The sequence below is a fragment of the Frankliniella occidentalis genome, unplaced genomic scaffold, assembly GCF_000697945.3.
Source record: "Frankliniella occidentalis isolate FOCC.00 unplaced genomic scaffold, Focc_3.1 Scaffold18, whole genome shotgun sequence".
Classification (NCBI taxonomy): domain Eukaryota; kingdom Metazoa; phylum Arthropoda; class Insecta; order Thysanoptera; family Thripidae; genus Frankliniella; species Frankliniella occidentalis.
Window position 1 is genome coordinate 1,942,671 of NW_026267148.1, and position 13,533 is coordinate 1,956,203.

The 13,533-nt window shown below is 53.6% G+C and overlaps 1 protein-coding gene across 1 annotated transcript in view; it reads right to left on the reverse strand.

Moving 5' to 3' along the window:
• LOC113216271 (uncharacterized) overlaps positions 1-13,533 on the reverse strand; it is a gene marked incomplete at its 3' end in the record, with an annotated part of 42,445 nt that overhangs the window by 27,707 nt on the left and 1,205 nt on the right. The window contains 2 exon segments of the mRNA XM_052264363.1: positions 2,303-5,729; positions 6,408-7,082. Coding sequence (XP_052120323.1) covers positions 2,303-5,729; positions 6,408-6,589 — 3,609 coding nt within the window.

A 13,533-nucleotide genomic window follows, 5' to 3' on the forward strand; every position in this document is an offset into this window, starting at 1 on the left:
CGCCGATCCCTTTGGAATACGAATGTGCTCGCTGCACGCATTGTCCACGGCCCGGGAGACAAACCGCGTCGTAATTAGGAGAAGTGTGACCACATGTATGTAAGAACAAATACGCGAAAAGAAAAGAAAGGGCATGTTCATGGACAGCACTCACATTAGGGAAGGAAGCTGTCCGCGGTACAGCTGAAGTCAATGGTGAAAAGTGAAAGAAAGGGCGTAAGTCCTCGAATTGGACTAACGCCCTTTTAACTAATTTTTACGAGTGAAATGCAGAAGACAACAGGGGAAACGGAAGTAAACATGTTCAAGTATCGTGATTTCCGTTTTTTGGGTTCCCCGTCTTCTTCTTTTCAGTTTTACAGAAATGCTGTATTCAAGAAATGAAGCTGGGAGTAGTATGCGGTAGTATCAGCGCACGCGTATTTCACCCACGAGCGAGGCCATCATGTGACTGTCCACGGATCATTAGGTTTGGGGCGACATTCCTCTGGGTGACTGACCCCGCGGGGCCAGAAACCCTCCTTACCGCCGTCCGCGTGTACTACTATGTCGCGAACACGACGGCATCATATTTTCACAAAATAACACCACCCCGAGCCACCCTGTGCAGCAAACTAGCCCAAAATAACGGCCCGTGGCCCGCCCAGACTGCCGGCCTCTCTCATGCATTGCAAGTCCCACCACATTGCAAAAACTACCCCCTCCACAACGCTAAACGTGTATGTACTCCACTCGGGAATCGATTAAAGTCTGGGCGTGCACTGTCAACCTCCTCTTAAATGGCATGAAGGGACCGGACAGAACAGATGTGTGGCGCAGTCGTACCTCAGGGAAACAGACTTGTTTTCCTGTTGTTGCGCTCCTGCAAGAGCTGCATGTATGTTGCTGCTCGCTCAACATATTTCACATTTCAGCCTCTTGTTATTGCCACACGAGTCCGTATGTTGCAAAGGAGAGGGAAAAGCAGCTGGGGGAGAAGGGGCCTATATTTCCGACCAAGAGGTGAGAAGACTTCTTAATTCTAAATGCAGGACGTCAACACCAGAATAAATATTGTTCACAATTTTCTGAATGCCAAACTTTTGCGATACGCCGACAACATCGCCGACACCACTGCTGTTAGTGGCATTATTCTGAGAGCCTCCAGCATGTTTAACCGGGAGGTGTAAGAAGAAACCGTAGGAAATATCTCACTTTTGACCAATTCCCTATGAACTTATAAATGGGTGCGCAAGGTGAATGTGTATGTTTGAGACTCTTCTTGATCTTGCTTAGCCAAAAGAAGTGGAAAGAGAGAGAGGGGGAGGGAAGGGGAGTGGAAAAGAAGTGGAGAGAGGAAGAGAGAGAAAGGGAGAAGGACTGAAAGTGTGTGAGAGAGAAACGGAGAGAGAGAGGTGAGCGTGAAGAGGGGGAGGGCTGGGAGAGGCGAGCGACTAGAATAGCACGGAGAGCGAACCACGAGGGGCAGGGTGCGCCACACCGTGGAGGGAGGTGCCGCCTAAACAGCTGACTGGCCATAACAGCCCCAAAAGCACCCTGTAGATCCTTCGTGCACACACACTAGTCATAACCAAGTTCAAAATTCCGCAAGGAAAAAAATAAAAAACAACAGTTCGTCGATAATTGGTTGCGTGGGAAGTTTATGTTGAAAACCCTCCGAAAAGCTGCGCAAAATTGTTTTGTTAACACAGGCCCACTCAACCTCGAAGCCCTCCTTTTTACATCACATCCAGGCAGGTGCGGTTTTAGTTCCTGCTGACTGGGGAAGTTCCGCGAATCGCCTCCACACAGGGATTTTGGTACAGTGAACTGCTTTCCTCCCAGGTGGCTTCTTGGGGCTGACCATAAAACTGCGCCTGACATCCGGTCGTGGTTGCCATGTTTGCCAGTGCGGGCAATAATGAGAGTTGCTCGTTTCCCATATGACTCTACACACACCACTGCAGATCCCGGTGCTTAAATTTAGCCCCCTCCGATACAAACGTGCGCCGGCCTGGCCTACATTTCGTACGCGCCAAGGCCACACCCATGTATCTGGATATGTCAACACACGGGGTCCCGTCAAGCCCGTCTGCCGGCCGCGCCCCGACAGACACTCGGGGCTGGGGATTAGGCTAGCATGGCCCTGCCCAGGTGGTTGGCATGCAACACCACCGTTATGTCCCCCGCGTATTCCACCTCCCCTTACCCCGGAAAAAGAAACCCGGATTCACGATGCACGAGATGGGGTGTAAGAGAAAAGGATCGAGCGCCGTATGGGGAACACGTGCCGAGTCCGGTTGAAAATACAGTTTGCACTTACCTTCCAATTTCTCTTGGCGGCGTCCTCTTTGGCCGCGGCTTCCTTTAGGCTGTGCGGCGGGGAGGTGTGGACGCCGGACCTCCTGAAGGCCTCCATGTCGGCGCGCAGGGCAATGCCCTCAAGCTGCGAGGGGCTGGACGTGGTCCGCTGGTGACACACCGGCAGGCCGCCGCTGCCCGGCCCCGCGCCGCACCCGCCGCCCACCCCCGGGTGCAGCGACGCGAAGGGCAGGTCCACGGCCGACACCTTCCTTTTAGGGGCGCCGCCGGGGGCAGCCGCCAACGGGGACGGCAGGGCGGTGGCGCGCAGCTGCGAGTCGTCCATGGAATGGCCGCCGGCGCCCTGGTGCCTGCTCCTGGGGGCAGCCGCCTGACGCTGCTCCCCTGAGGACACGGACCGCGTCAGCTCCGCGGAACCCGACGCTGTAGGCGGCGACGACGAGGACACGACCAGAGATTGCGAGGACCCCTGCTTGGTGGGGAAAGCCTCGAGGAACTTGAGGTCCTCCGTGTACTGCGACAGCTTTCGGTTGGCGTCCGGCTTTTTCATCTCCGCCTCGAGCATCTGCCCGTAAGGGCCGCGGAGCGGGCGCTTCGAGTAGCGCCGCGGGGTGTGGGGGCTGCGCGACCCGGAGCCCCCGGGCTGCGTGGGTGCGGCGGAGCCACCGCGGCCCTCCGAGTCGGACAGATCGAGGTGCGAGTACAGCGACGGCGACGCCCTGCTCGGTGTGCTCGGCCTGCGGTCGCCCTGGTCGCTCTCGCCCTCGGACAGCGAGTCGGACCTGCCGATCATCGGGAACCTTGGGCGCGACGGGGTCGCCGAGCCTGCCGAGCTCTCGTCATCGCGCTCGTCCGAGCTCTGGCAGATGAGCTTGGGCCGCTCCAGCCACCGCCGTGGCTCGTCTTTGGGGCGCCGCCGCCGCAGCTCGTCCATGTCCTGGTGCGACGGTGGAGCCCTAGACGTAGCGTCCTTCATGTCGTCCGGTAGCGAGATCCTGGGCGGTTCTACGGTACTAACCGCGCCCCCACTGCCTCTCTCCGGCTCGTCGGTGGACTTGGTGCGGTGAAATGGCACCACTGACGGGTCCAGCACCAGTGGCGCGCTCGCGGCCGGCTTGGCGTCCTCTTTTAGGGTTTCCTTGGGCTCAGACTTGGATCGCTCGAAGGAGTGCTTGGTCTTGCTGGGGGACGCCGTGGGTGGGGCCCACTTGCGCAGCAGCAGGTCACTGTGTCGGCTGAATAGCTCCTTCTCGTGCGGCTCCAACTCCAGGTCCTCCATGTGGAAACTCGCCTTGAGTTTTTGCAGGATGGACGGACCCGTCTCCATCTGCTCCAGACACTTGGGGCACGTTGACGGGTCGAAGTTATTGATGCAGCGGTCGTCATGCTCGAGCACGGCACCCACCGTCTGGTTTGCTTGATCTGCGAGATGCTGCTCCGTCTTTTCTTTGGTGTCATCGTGCTGCAACTGGGGTTCGCCGCTGTCAGCCGTTACCTGCTTTGACTGTTTCTCAGGTATGTGAGGGTGCTCGCCAAACTCGGCGTCAATTTGCTCTCGCCACTCGTGGTGGTCACCTACGTCTTCTCCGTTCTGAAGCAGGACACTCTCGTTCATCCACTTTTCGTACTCCTTGTAGTTGGGAAACTGTCTGACAAAAACCTCGTACGACACGGGATTATCGAGTGGCTTGATGTCTCCCTGTTCAGTCGGCGGTGGAAGTAGAGGAGTTGGTGTCGGTGTCGGCGATGGGCTCAGATTGCCTTCAGTCTGGTCCCCGCGGTCTTCTGAGGCCACTGACGGGGAGGTCGCCGGCGCCTCTACATCCGACAGACTGGAGGTGCTGTTCGTGAGCCTGTTGGTGTCCACGGCCAGAGTATGCGACAGAACATCGTCACCTTCCTGGACAAGGTGACGCAGTCCGTCCACGGACAGAAATGCGCCGCCATCGTGCGGTCTAGTCTCAATCCTGGCCTGTCTGCTCGCCAGCGGGTGCGTCATGGACCTCGTCGAGCCCGGCACCTTGGCGGTGACCACGGGAGAGTCGAAGCAGCAGCCCTCGTCAGAGCCGACAGCCGAGTCCACAGCAGACTCCACGGCCGAGTCCACGGACGGCGTAGAGCCGTGGCTCTCGTTGGGCTCCACGACGATCAAGTGGGCGGTCGGAGTGGGCGAAGGATGACTGCTCAGCTCATCGGTCCTCTTACGCGGCAGCGTCGCCGCCGCCGACAGCGGCTTGAGCCACGTGGCCCGCGGCGAGTGCCGAAAGTACTTGCCGTCCGAGAAGTCGACTTGCGAGAAGGAGGCGCTCCGGAACGGGATGGTGCGCTGGATGTAAGAGCCCACGATGGCTCGCGACTCGGGGCGCGCGAGGCGCAAGTCGAACAGGTCGGCGTCTTCTGGACTGTCTGGCGCCGCGGCCGCGGCTAGCGTCTGCGGCGCACTGGCCGCGCCGGGCGTCGGGCTGGGGCTGGGGGAGGGGGAGGGGGAAGGGGGCGCGGCCGCACGCTGCTCAGACCCCCCAGAGCCGCCCTTGAGCCTCTCCGTCAGCTCGCGGAGTCTCTCCGTCTTGTCGCTGGTGCGGGTCCGGCCGTTGCCGCGCGCCGCGCCCCCGGGAGCGCCCTGGCCCTGCGCGCCCTCCTGCTTGTCACCCACGCGCCCGCCGAAGCGAAACTTGTTGAACCTGTCCATGTGGCCGGCGGGGAGCGGCGCGTCGGCAGAGCACAGCCGGGAGGGGATGTCGGGCTTGGTGCGCACCAGGATGCGGCGCCTGAGCGGCGCGGACGCGAGAGGCGGCAGCGGGGGTAGCAGCTCCTTGCGCAGGCGGGGAGGGGCGGCGGACGCCTCCAGCAGCATCCTCCTCACGACTCCATCCTCGTTGTCATCCGGGACACTGCGTTCAACCACCACGCCGCCGCCGTCCACAGCGGCCGAGGCGGTGGAGACCATCTCCCTGCCCGAGCCCGTCCATGGCGGGTCGAGCGGCGCGCCGCGGTGTACTGCGGCGTCCTCGCGCCCCGAGCCCTGGCTCCCTTGGCCCACCGGGCCCGCGGCCGCGGGTCCACGGCTGGGCGTACGGGGCGGTTGCAGCCGCGGGTGCAGCGGCGGCGGCGGCAGTGTGCGGGGCGGCTCGCCAGCGGCGACGGCCGGCTCGGGTCCGTGGCTAAAGATACCGTGCGTATTCATAGCCCTGGCGACGGGCGGTGGTGGGGCCGGCGGGGCTGCCGGGGCCGGCGGGGCCCTCGCCCAGGGCAGCGCCACGGCGCCACAGCAGCAGTTGCTCTCGGCGCTATCCCCGTCCCAGGGCGGCGAGTCCCGCAGCGGCCGGTGCTGGCCGTCGAGCTTGTCGTCCCAGTCGACAGAGGGCGCCACGTCGCGGCGGCACCGCGCGGGCACCGGGGGCGGCGGCTGGGCGCGCTGCTGCAAGCACCTGCGCGGCAGACGACAGGGCGTTAGATCAGGCCTACTCCTCGCTTCGAGGGGCACACACGGGCCGGGGCCGAGCGGGGCCGAGGGCTGTGTACCGGGGTGTGGCTGTGACCCGCTGTGACGGCGGAACATGTCCACACCATTTCATGTACCAGATGGCTCACAATCCCCGCCCACGTCCAGTTATATGCCGTGCCTCGTGGGCGCTCGCCCAGTAAATGTTACTCTGAGTGTGGCCGCGGGGAACTCAGTGGTGGGGGAAGGGTTGTTTTAGAGGTATCCCCGTACAGCTAGCTCGGCTGCTAGGAGCCGGGCGAGACACCTCTCTGCCAAATACTTGCCCCAACACTTAGTTAGCCGAAGTCCATGTCTCCGTGTAAGCGAATAACATGTGGCCAGCGAAGAGATCTCTGGCCATTCTAGAGCCTCCCTCAACCCAACCATCGGCATGACTACCACCCCCGGCAAACGCTATACACCCTGAGCAAAGGCACGCGGGATGGTCCGGCAGCAGAATGACTGCGACGAGCAGGCCAAACGACAACGTCAAGTCTGGCCACCTTCCAACAGGCTGGTCGTCGGTCCTTGCCCGCTTGATTGCCTGACGCACAGGGGGTCACCAAAACAAAACACAAAGGGGGTGGTGGTAGTATCCGGGTAAGTAGATATCTCAACTCACCTTGTGGGGGACGCCCTAGGAGCGCCCAGCAGCGCCTGTGTCTCGTCGTCGCCCTGGTGGTAGCACTGGTTGTTGTTGTTGAGGCTGAAGCTGGGCTTGTACACGGCGAGGGGTCGTAGCCTACTGCGGGCGGGGGCGCCACCCTGGGCGCGCGTTCGCACCCGCAGCACATGGCTGTCCATGGGCTCTCACGTCGGCCAGGTCCTGGACACAGTCCTGGTGGTGCTCGCAGCACCATGACCTCATCCCCGCTGCCAGCTTCTGGCAGCACCACACCGTACTCCCGCGCTTCGCGAGGACACCACTACACCATAACGTCCAAAAAAAGAAGGTTCGTAAACTAGCTGCTACTAGGGACCTCCGAACGGAGAGCTGCAGTCGGAGCTAGGCAACGCGCTGGCTGGCGGGGCGGCGGGGCTTGTCGTCGTTGTTTTCGTCGTCGACGTCGTCATCCTCGTCGAAATCTGAGTCGAAGTCAGAGTCCAGCGGGTCGTCGTCGTTGGCGTAATCTGCAAATCGCTCAATACGGTTGTCCATGAAGTTCTGGAGACGCAGTGCACGCGGTTGGCGCTGCTGATATTTGGCGGCCTCACTGGCGTCCTCCTCGGCCATGGCGGCCGTCAGCAGCATGCGGAACAGGAGCAGGAGAAGTAGAAGCATGGTGAGGGCGCCAGTCTGCAAGATAAGAAAAGAAACAAAGAATTGTACTCTAAGTTACACTTAGTGATTATAATTATGCACAAAAAGTGCAACTGCCGTATCAACTACTTCCACAATGAAATTCTTTACCACGCCGGCTCCACGATTCTTGTTAGACTACATCGGACCTATCGGTATATGCAGTGGTATATAGTCCCAGGTACCAAACCAGCAAAACTGCGTTATGACTGCGTTAGATGTCCAATCTAAAATGCACCGATAATGTGCATATAGCGATGCGCCTAAGTCACAGAAAAATCGCACTTTAGATGGTACATATAATGCAATCATGATGATCCATTTATGCTGCCGGGGGTGTTGCGGGATTATGTATACACCCTCTTTAGACCCAACGGGCCATGGCGCCTTACGGGGTGCCCTGCGCCCGAACTGGAAAGAATCGTGCACACCAAGGATTTACGGGTGTTAACAAATATTGTCATATAGATAGCCGTATAAAACATGACATACATTTGGAACACGAAATCAATTTTGAGTAAACTCGTTCTTTAACTAAAATTTTCAACCTTATTGTGGTGGGATCATCCAGAAAGTACACGTCCGCCATTGCGAAACTGCTAAGTTCAGCTAATGAAAGCTCTCAATGTCAAACCAGAGGGAAGAAAGGACTTCTTAATACTTTTAAAAGAAGTCCTAATGCCTTTGAAAAGGAATTAACGTCCTTTTGGTCCTACCGCTCTCTTTCCACAGTATAGCGCCTGGTCGGTAGGCAACATCTTGCAGTAAGTGCATGCGTGCACTGCGGGGTAGCCTATCCCAAGTATTGCAGGCGCTGAGCTCCCGTAACTAAGCAAAAATGAATCTGAGGAAAAACGGACGTAGGCTACTTTCAGAACGATCCCTAAAAAGAACAAGAACTTTTCTCAGTCCAGTTTTAAACTCTTTTCGGCAGAGTGTTTCTTAACCTACATGGCTCGTGTAAACGGGGACCTTAGTGGTGGTGTTATTGGGGCATATTTTCCACTTGCGATATTTCCCAAACTAATGACCGTAGGCGAAGAATGGTGCATATTACTCAGTATCACGCCGACCTGTTGCTCAAAATGCTGTGACACACTACACGGTGTGTGTGTCACGTCGCACTCAACATGTTAAGAAGGAAATGCCTCATGCCCAACCATATTTTGACGTTGGATTTCTGACTATGGGACAGGAGATAAAACAAAATCTCTATGAGAATAGCTGAAATTGTTAAGAATAAACAAAATTGATCTATTCTCATGTGCTAGTAAACTCTGCTATTTGATTCTGACCGTCTTTAGGCACTTCCGGTATTTAGCATTCTCTCGTTTTATTTCCTGAAGTACAATCTGCCCAAGTCGCCCCATGCCCAATTCGCCCCAACACAGGTCGCCCCAGTGCTAACTCGCCCCAATTAAAATGAATTTTTGAATAGGTTTGCAGTGTTTTATTTAGAGGGATGGCCTTTTAACTGGGAGCTCGGTAGGTCTAATTTAGCCCGATTTGACTCCTGAATCACATCTGTAGCTCTTAATTCATAAAACGAATATTATGCGGTACTTTTCTCACAGTGCGTAGCGTAGAGAATCGACCCCTAGATCACGCATGTAGCTCAAAATACTCAAGCCAATAGTATGGGGTACCTTTCTCACGGTGCCCAATGGTACCCTACGAGTCAGGCAGCGTGAGACAAGTACCCAAGGGTCATTTTAAGCAATCCTACCGGTGTGTACGGTACGTCCCCTAGAACCATAGAATCAATTCCCATCAAACCGAGACCCGTTAAAGGTCATTGTGCCCTTAGAGGGTCAAAATAGCCCAAAATGTGACTAAATATTACCCAAACAGGTTTTATTTGGCAATTTTTTGCAGTGTGGGGCGGCCGAGGGGAAACGTGGCATAGTGATAGTGCCATTAAATTGTAATGGGGCGAGATTTTGAAAATTTTGCCGATTGAGGCGAGTTGGCAAAAACTTGCATCCGGAACTAGCCCTAAAATCGGGGCGAGTTGGCCTCGGGGAATGTTGTACCTGGGGCGAGTTAGCTGGGGCGAGTTAGCTGGGGCGAGATGTCCTGCACCCAGTCTTACCGTCCAGTAAAATTTTGACTCTCACTTATTACAGTATACGCTAGAGTAATTTCGAAGGGAGCACCGTATTCCCTTAAGTTGGGCCACCGGTGTTTCAAGGAATAACGTCCATCCAACTAAAGTACGAGCGGTTGGTGAGCGGTTGCACATTCCAAGATAGAAAAGTGCAGGAGACGAGAGGAAGTGTTGACTCAGCGCGATGTCCGCAAGTTGCTGATTCGGTGAGGATAGTGTTTCAATTCGGAGACAAGGATTGTGTAATCAAATAACATTTCTCTTTAGAGATGGGGTTTACTTGAGGTGGTCGGGGAATAAATTTGAACAACTTTAAAATCGTGACGACTCCATGCGTCCTCCGTACAAGTTAAATCTGTCATAGGAGTGAGCATGGTACGCACTCGACAATTAGCATGCACGGTAAAATCAACGTCTCATTTTGAGGGAGAAGGGAAACTTTGAGGGCCTTCCATGTTTGAGGAAAACTCCTCAAAAAATAAGGAAAACCCCCTTATTTTTTGGGGAAACCTCAAAATCTGAGGAGCCTTCCTCAAACCAAGGGAGTTACTCAAAGTTTTCCCTTTACCCTCAAAAAATGAGACTTTGTTTTTACCGTGTGCCTACGTGCACTTCCAAGGTTTATTGCACGTTTTACTTTACTGAATTCGTCCATCCCGCGTGAAACTTAAACAAATTATGTATTATGCCCTATTCCACACACTATGATTGTCGAGGTGATTACAACGCTACGCTTTCCACCGAGCCACAGAAAAGTCCATCCACTCCATCCACACCTAGGACCCACCCTACCTTTGTCACCCAAGTGGCCTAGAGCCTCAGACAGAAAGGAGGGGGAGCGGCCCCCGCCACATCACACCGTGCGAGAATCTTTCCCCCTTACTGCATAGAGTTTCGTTTTCCTTAATAAACACATTTCTGATTCTGAGAAGTTACGCTTTTTCAAGGGCGGTGCAGAACACTAACCTAAGCTAACCGCCGCAAGCCGCACGCCTCGTCCCGACAAACTCTGGCGCGCTGCCGACAGGACGCAGTGAGGACACGCGGCGAGGACGTCAGAGGCGGCAGCGAAAGGGTTGGATTTCAAATAGATCACGGGCAGTTTGTGTTAGAACCCTACCCCCTTCCAACACATAACCGGGCTCCCGGCGTTTTGCTCCGATAATGCAATAGTAAAGCGATGAAAGATTGAGAATGTTAATAACCATTGCATTTTCCCGTTCAGCCACTTCCAGTTAGGGGAGGGGACCGTCCGCAGAAGAAACTTGAGGTTGAATTACGCTACAGAGAAAGTGTTGTTCCGGAGGCACATACTAGTTGATAACTTCCAACTGCGCAACATGGAGTTGCTCACTAACAAGTGTTTATCGGTTGTGCACTCGTTTTATCAGTGTCAAAAACGCCCGTTGTGGATTTTCGTAGTGGTAATCCAGGTCTGAAGAAATCGACTAAAATATAACAAATTATTAATTTGAAACAAAAAGCGGAAAAAGGGCAGTCTTTGGGCTCAGAATCAGGTGGGTTATGTCGTGCTCTGAAACTAAGTCCATAGGCTTCTAGTCATTTTACGGTACAAGACCAAGCCGTCTCCCGACCACTCGTCCTTCAGTAGCGAAGACGCACGCGCGGCAAAAAAAAATAAAATAATAAAAAAATTGTCTGAGTTTTTGAGGTAAAAGGGAAAAACTGATAAACTTTTCGTGCGTGGGCCGACACGCAGACGAGCAAACTAGCATTACTACGAGTGCGACGGCCACGGAGGGCGTTACGAGCACGCACTGGACTGCTGGTCGTAGAATTCTCTCTTATCGGCCTGGTCAGGTAGTTAATGTTTTGCTAAGTGGAGTCGACAGTGCTGTTTTGCGCTAAGGTTTACGACCTCCGCGCTGATCTTCCGGTTGTAGGGTGTTGTGGTTGTGGAGGCGAGAAAGGAGGCCGACGACAGGGAGAGATAGAACGATTTGGGAAAGGAGGGGGTGATGAAAGGGCGGCGATGGTCACACCAGCATGCACCTCCTCTTATTGGACAAAATCCAAAGCGAACGGAAAATGCCACGAGACGGTCGCACTATACCCCGTTCATAACGTTCATAACCTCTCTCCCCTCCCACGTCTGCCGCTAAAAGTCAGGCTGAGTGCTACGGTACTCACTTTCGACCATCTATTCTGCTTAATTTTAATTCGAATATTTACCATTCGGAAAAATCTGCGCATTTTCTGCTTGGCAAAACTGTTCACTAACACAAAAGCGCCTCCAGGGACTTTTGACCCCCAAGAGAAGAAATAATAAAGTATAATCTCCTCATCGGCCACACATAGGTTTTTAAGGTGAGGCTTGGGTGAAATGGCTAAATCGGAAACCGACTATACGATCTCTTCAAAAAATTAGTATTTTGCTGCTTTTACCTTAAAAAAGACAGACATTTAATCGCCTGAAGATCCACCGAACGGTTTCCATATAAATAAATACGTTTTTACCAAAAAATCGGATTTTTGAGAGACTCAGTGCGCAACGGGTTTCGCTCATATGTATGCATTATATACCTTAAAAGATCCGCAACGAACTGACTTAGACTCGTATAGAGAGACATTCCTTGATTTACTTCACACTTAGATTGTAAACTCAACTTTACTGTTTTTCGGCTGATTTTGCCTAAATCTCACCCAAGCCTCACCTTAAGCGAGACAGCGGGCAAGGCCCCTTGCGGCTCGCGTGTGGTCCGGAACCGCCCAAAACGAAACAAAACATAACAAGGTGTCGGAGAGCACCTGGTTGGCGGCAGGTAGGACACTCTAAAAATCCAACGGTAGAACAGCCCTCACTTTTACAACGAAATTATGTCAAAATTCTTACTCCTGCAAGAGGGAATCCAAAGCCACAATAGGACGTTCCTACATACGGAAATTTGGTTCGACCGTTCACTGCAAATACTAAGATTTACACACAGATAAATTAAGTGTGCAACAGTGCAACTGCTTAATGCTTGTAAGTGTGTAACCGCTAGTTAACGATTGGCAAGTGTGCAACTCCGTAGTTTTACACTTGCAAGTGAGCAACTCCCCATTTAAGCACTTCCTACATACAGAGCGTTCAATCTAAAAATGTGCTCAACTGAGGAGTTGCACACTTGTAAGTATTTAACTTGCAGTTGCTCACTTAGTTTACCAGTCAGGTTTCTCAGGTTCTAGACTAGAGAGCGCAATTAGTGAATGAAATTATCTGTAGCGAATTATCTATAGCGAGATTTTTTTTTGTTTGTTTTTTTCACTTTTGCTTACTTTGACCGAGATTTCTCCAAGCTCGCCCTACCCGCATTTGGTTATAGGTAGGTCGGGTATCAGAGTGCTCTGATGGTTTGCGTAGTGTACGAAATATCTTTATAGTTTAGACCTTATAGTTAAAAAGGCATTCGACCTGCTGACGAAAAAAAGAAAGCAAACACATCACGAGGATTATTGTCTGATTTCCGAACTGACGAGCGCAGGTCGAGCAGGAGAGTCATGAAAAGTAGTACCATAAAAACAGACAAGGCGGCGTCCGCCTGGAGCAGAGACGCGGTGGTTATTTCGGCAGGCATCCTACTTCTCACTCGGCCAGCAGCATATCGGCGAATGACATTTATGGAAATAGCCGTGCACTCAGCTCACGACACTCCGGGTCCTCTGGACGGGCACCCTCACACGCTCGCCACGCCACACGAACTACTTAGGGACACTGTGAAAACAGAACAGCGAATCCTTGAAATCTCGAATAGCTTTTGAGGGGGTCGAGAACACAGCGTGCTATTTCGTAGCATTTCACGACCATATGTTATTTTGCGGCTGTTTTGGATTATTTCGGAGTATATCGCGGTATTTAAGGCTGGCACTTCGCTACTATTGCACGCCTCATGTTTTGTGTACTTTGCACGATTGCACATTTATTACGCGTGCAAGGTGTACGACCTACAAATGAATTCCATTCCTCATTAGTTTGTCATAGTCTACAAATAAGCCTTTGGTATGTTTCCAAAGTATTTTCTGATGAGGGGCGAAGTCTGTTGTTCCACACTACACACGACACGATCCTAAACACTATAAAAAAGAATCCCCCCCTTTCCTCCATCGAGACCCAGGTTAGTCCCCGCAAGGGCAAAGGCATTCCTTACCCGCCCCCTTTGTTAGGCACTAAGCGTGAACCAAAACAGGACACAGCAACATCAACAGATCAGCTGATCGCAGCAAAACAAGGAACATGGTTGAACGGAATAGGGGTAAACTGCAAGAAATTTAAAGTAGCAAATTGGTAAAGAGTAAGTCTAGTGGAAGCACTATATTTACCATATGAGAGGAGAGGGGGGG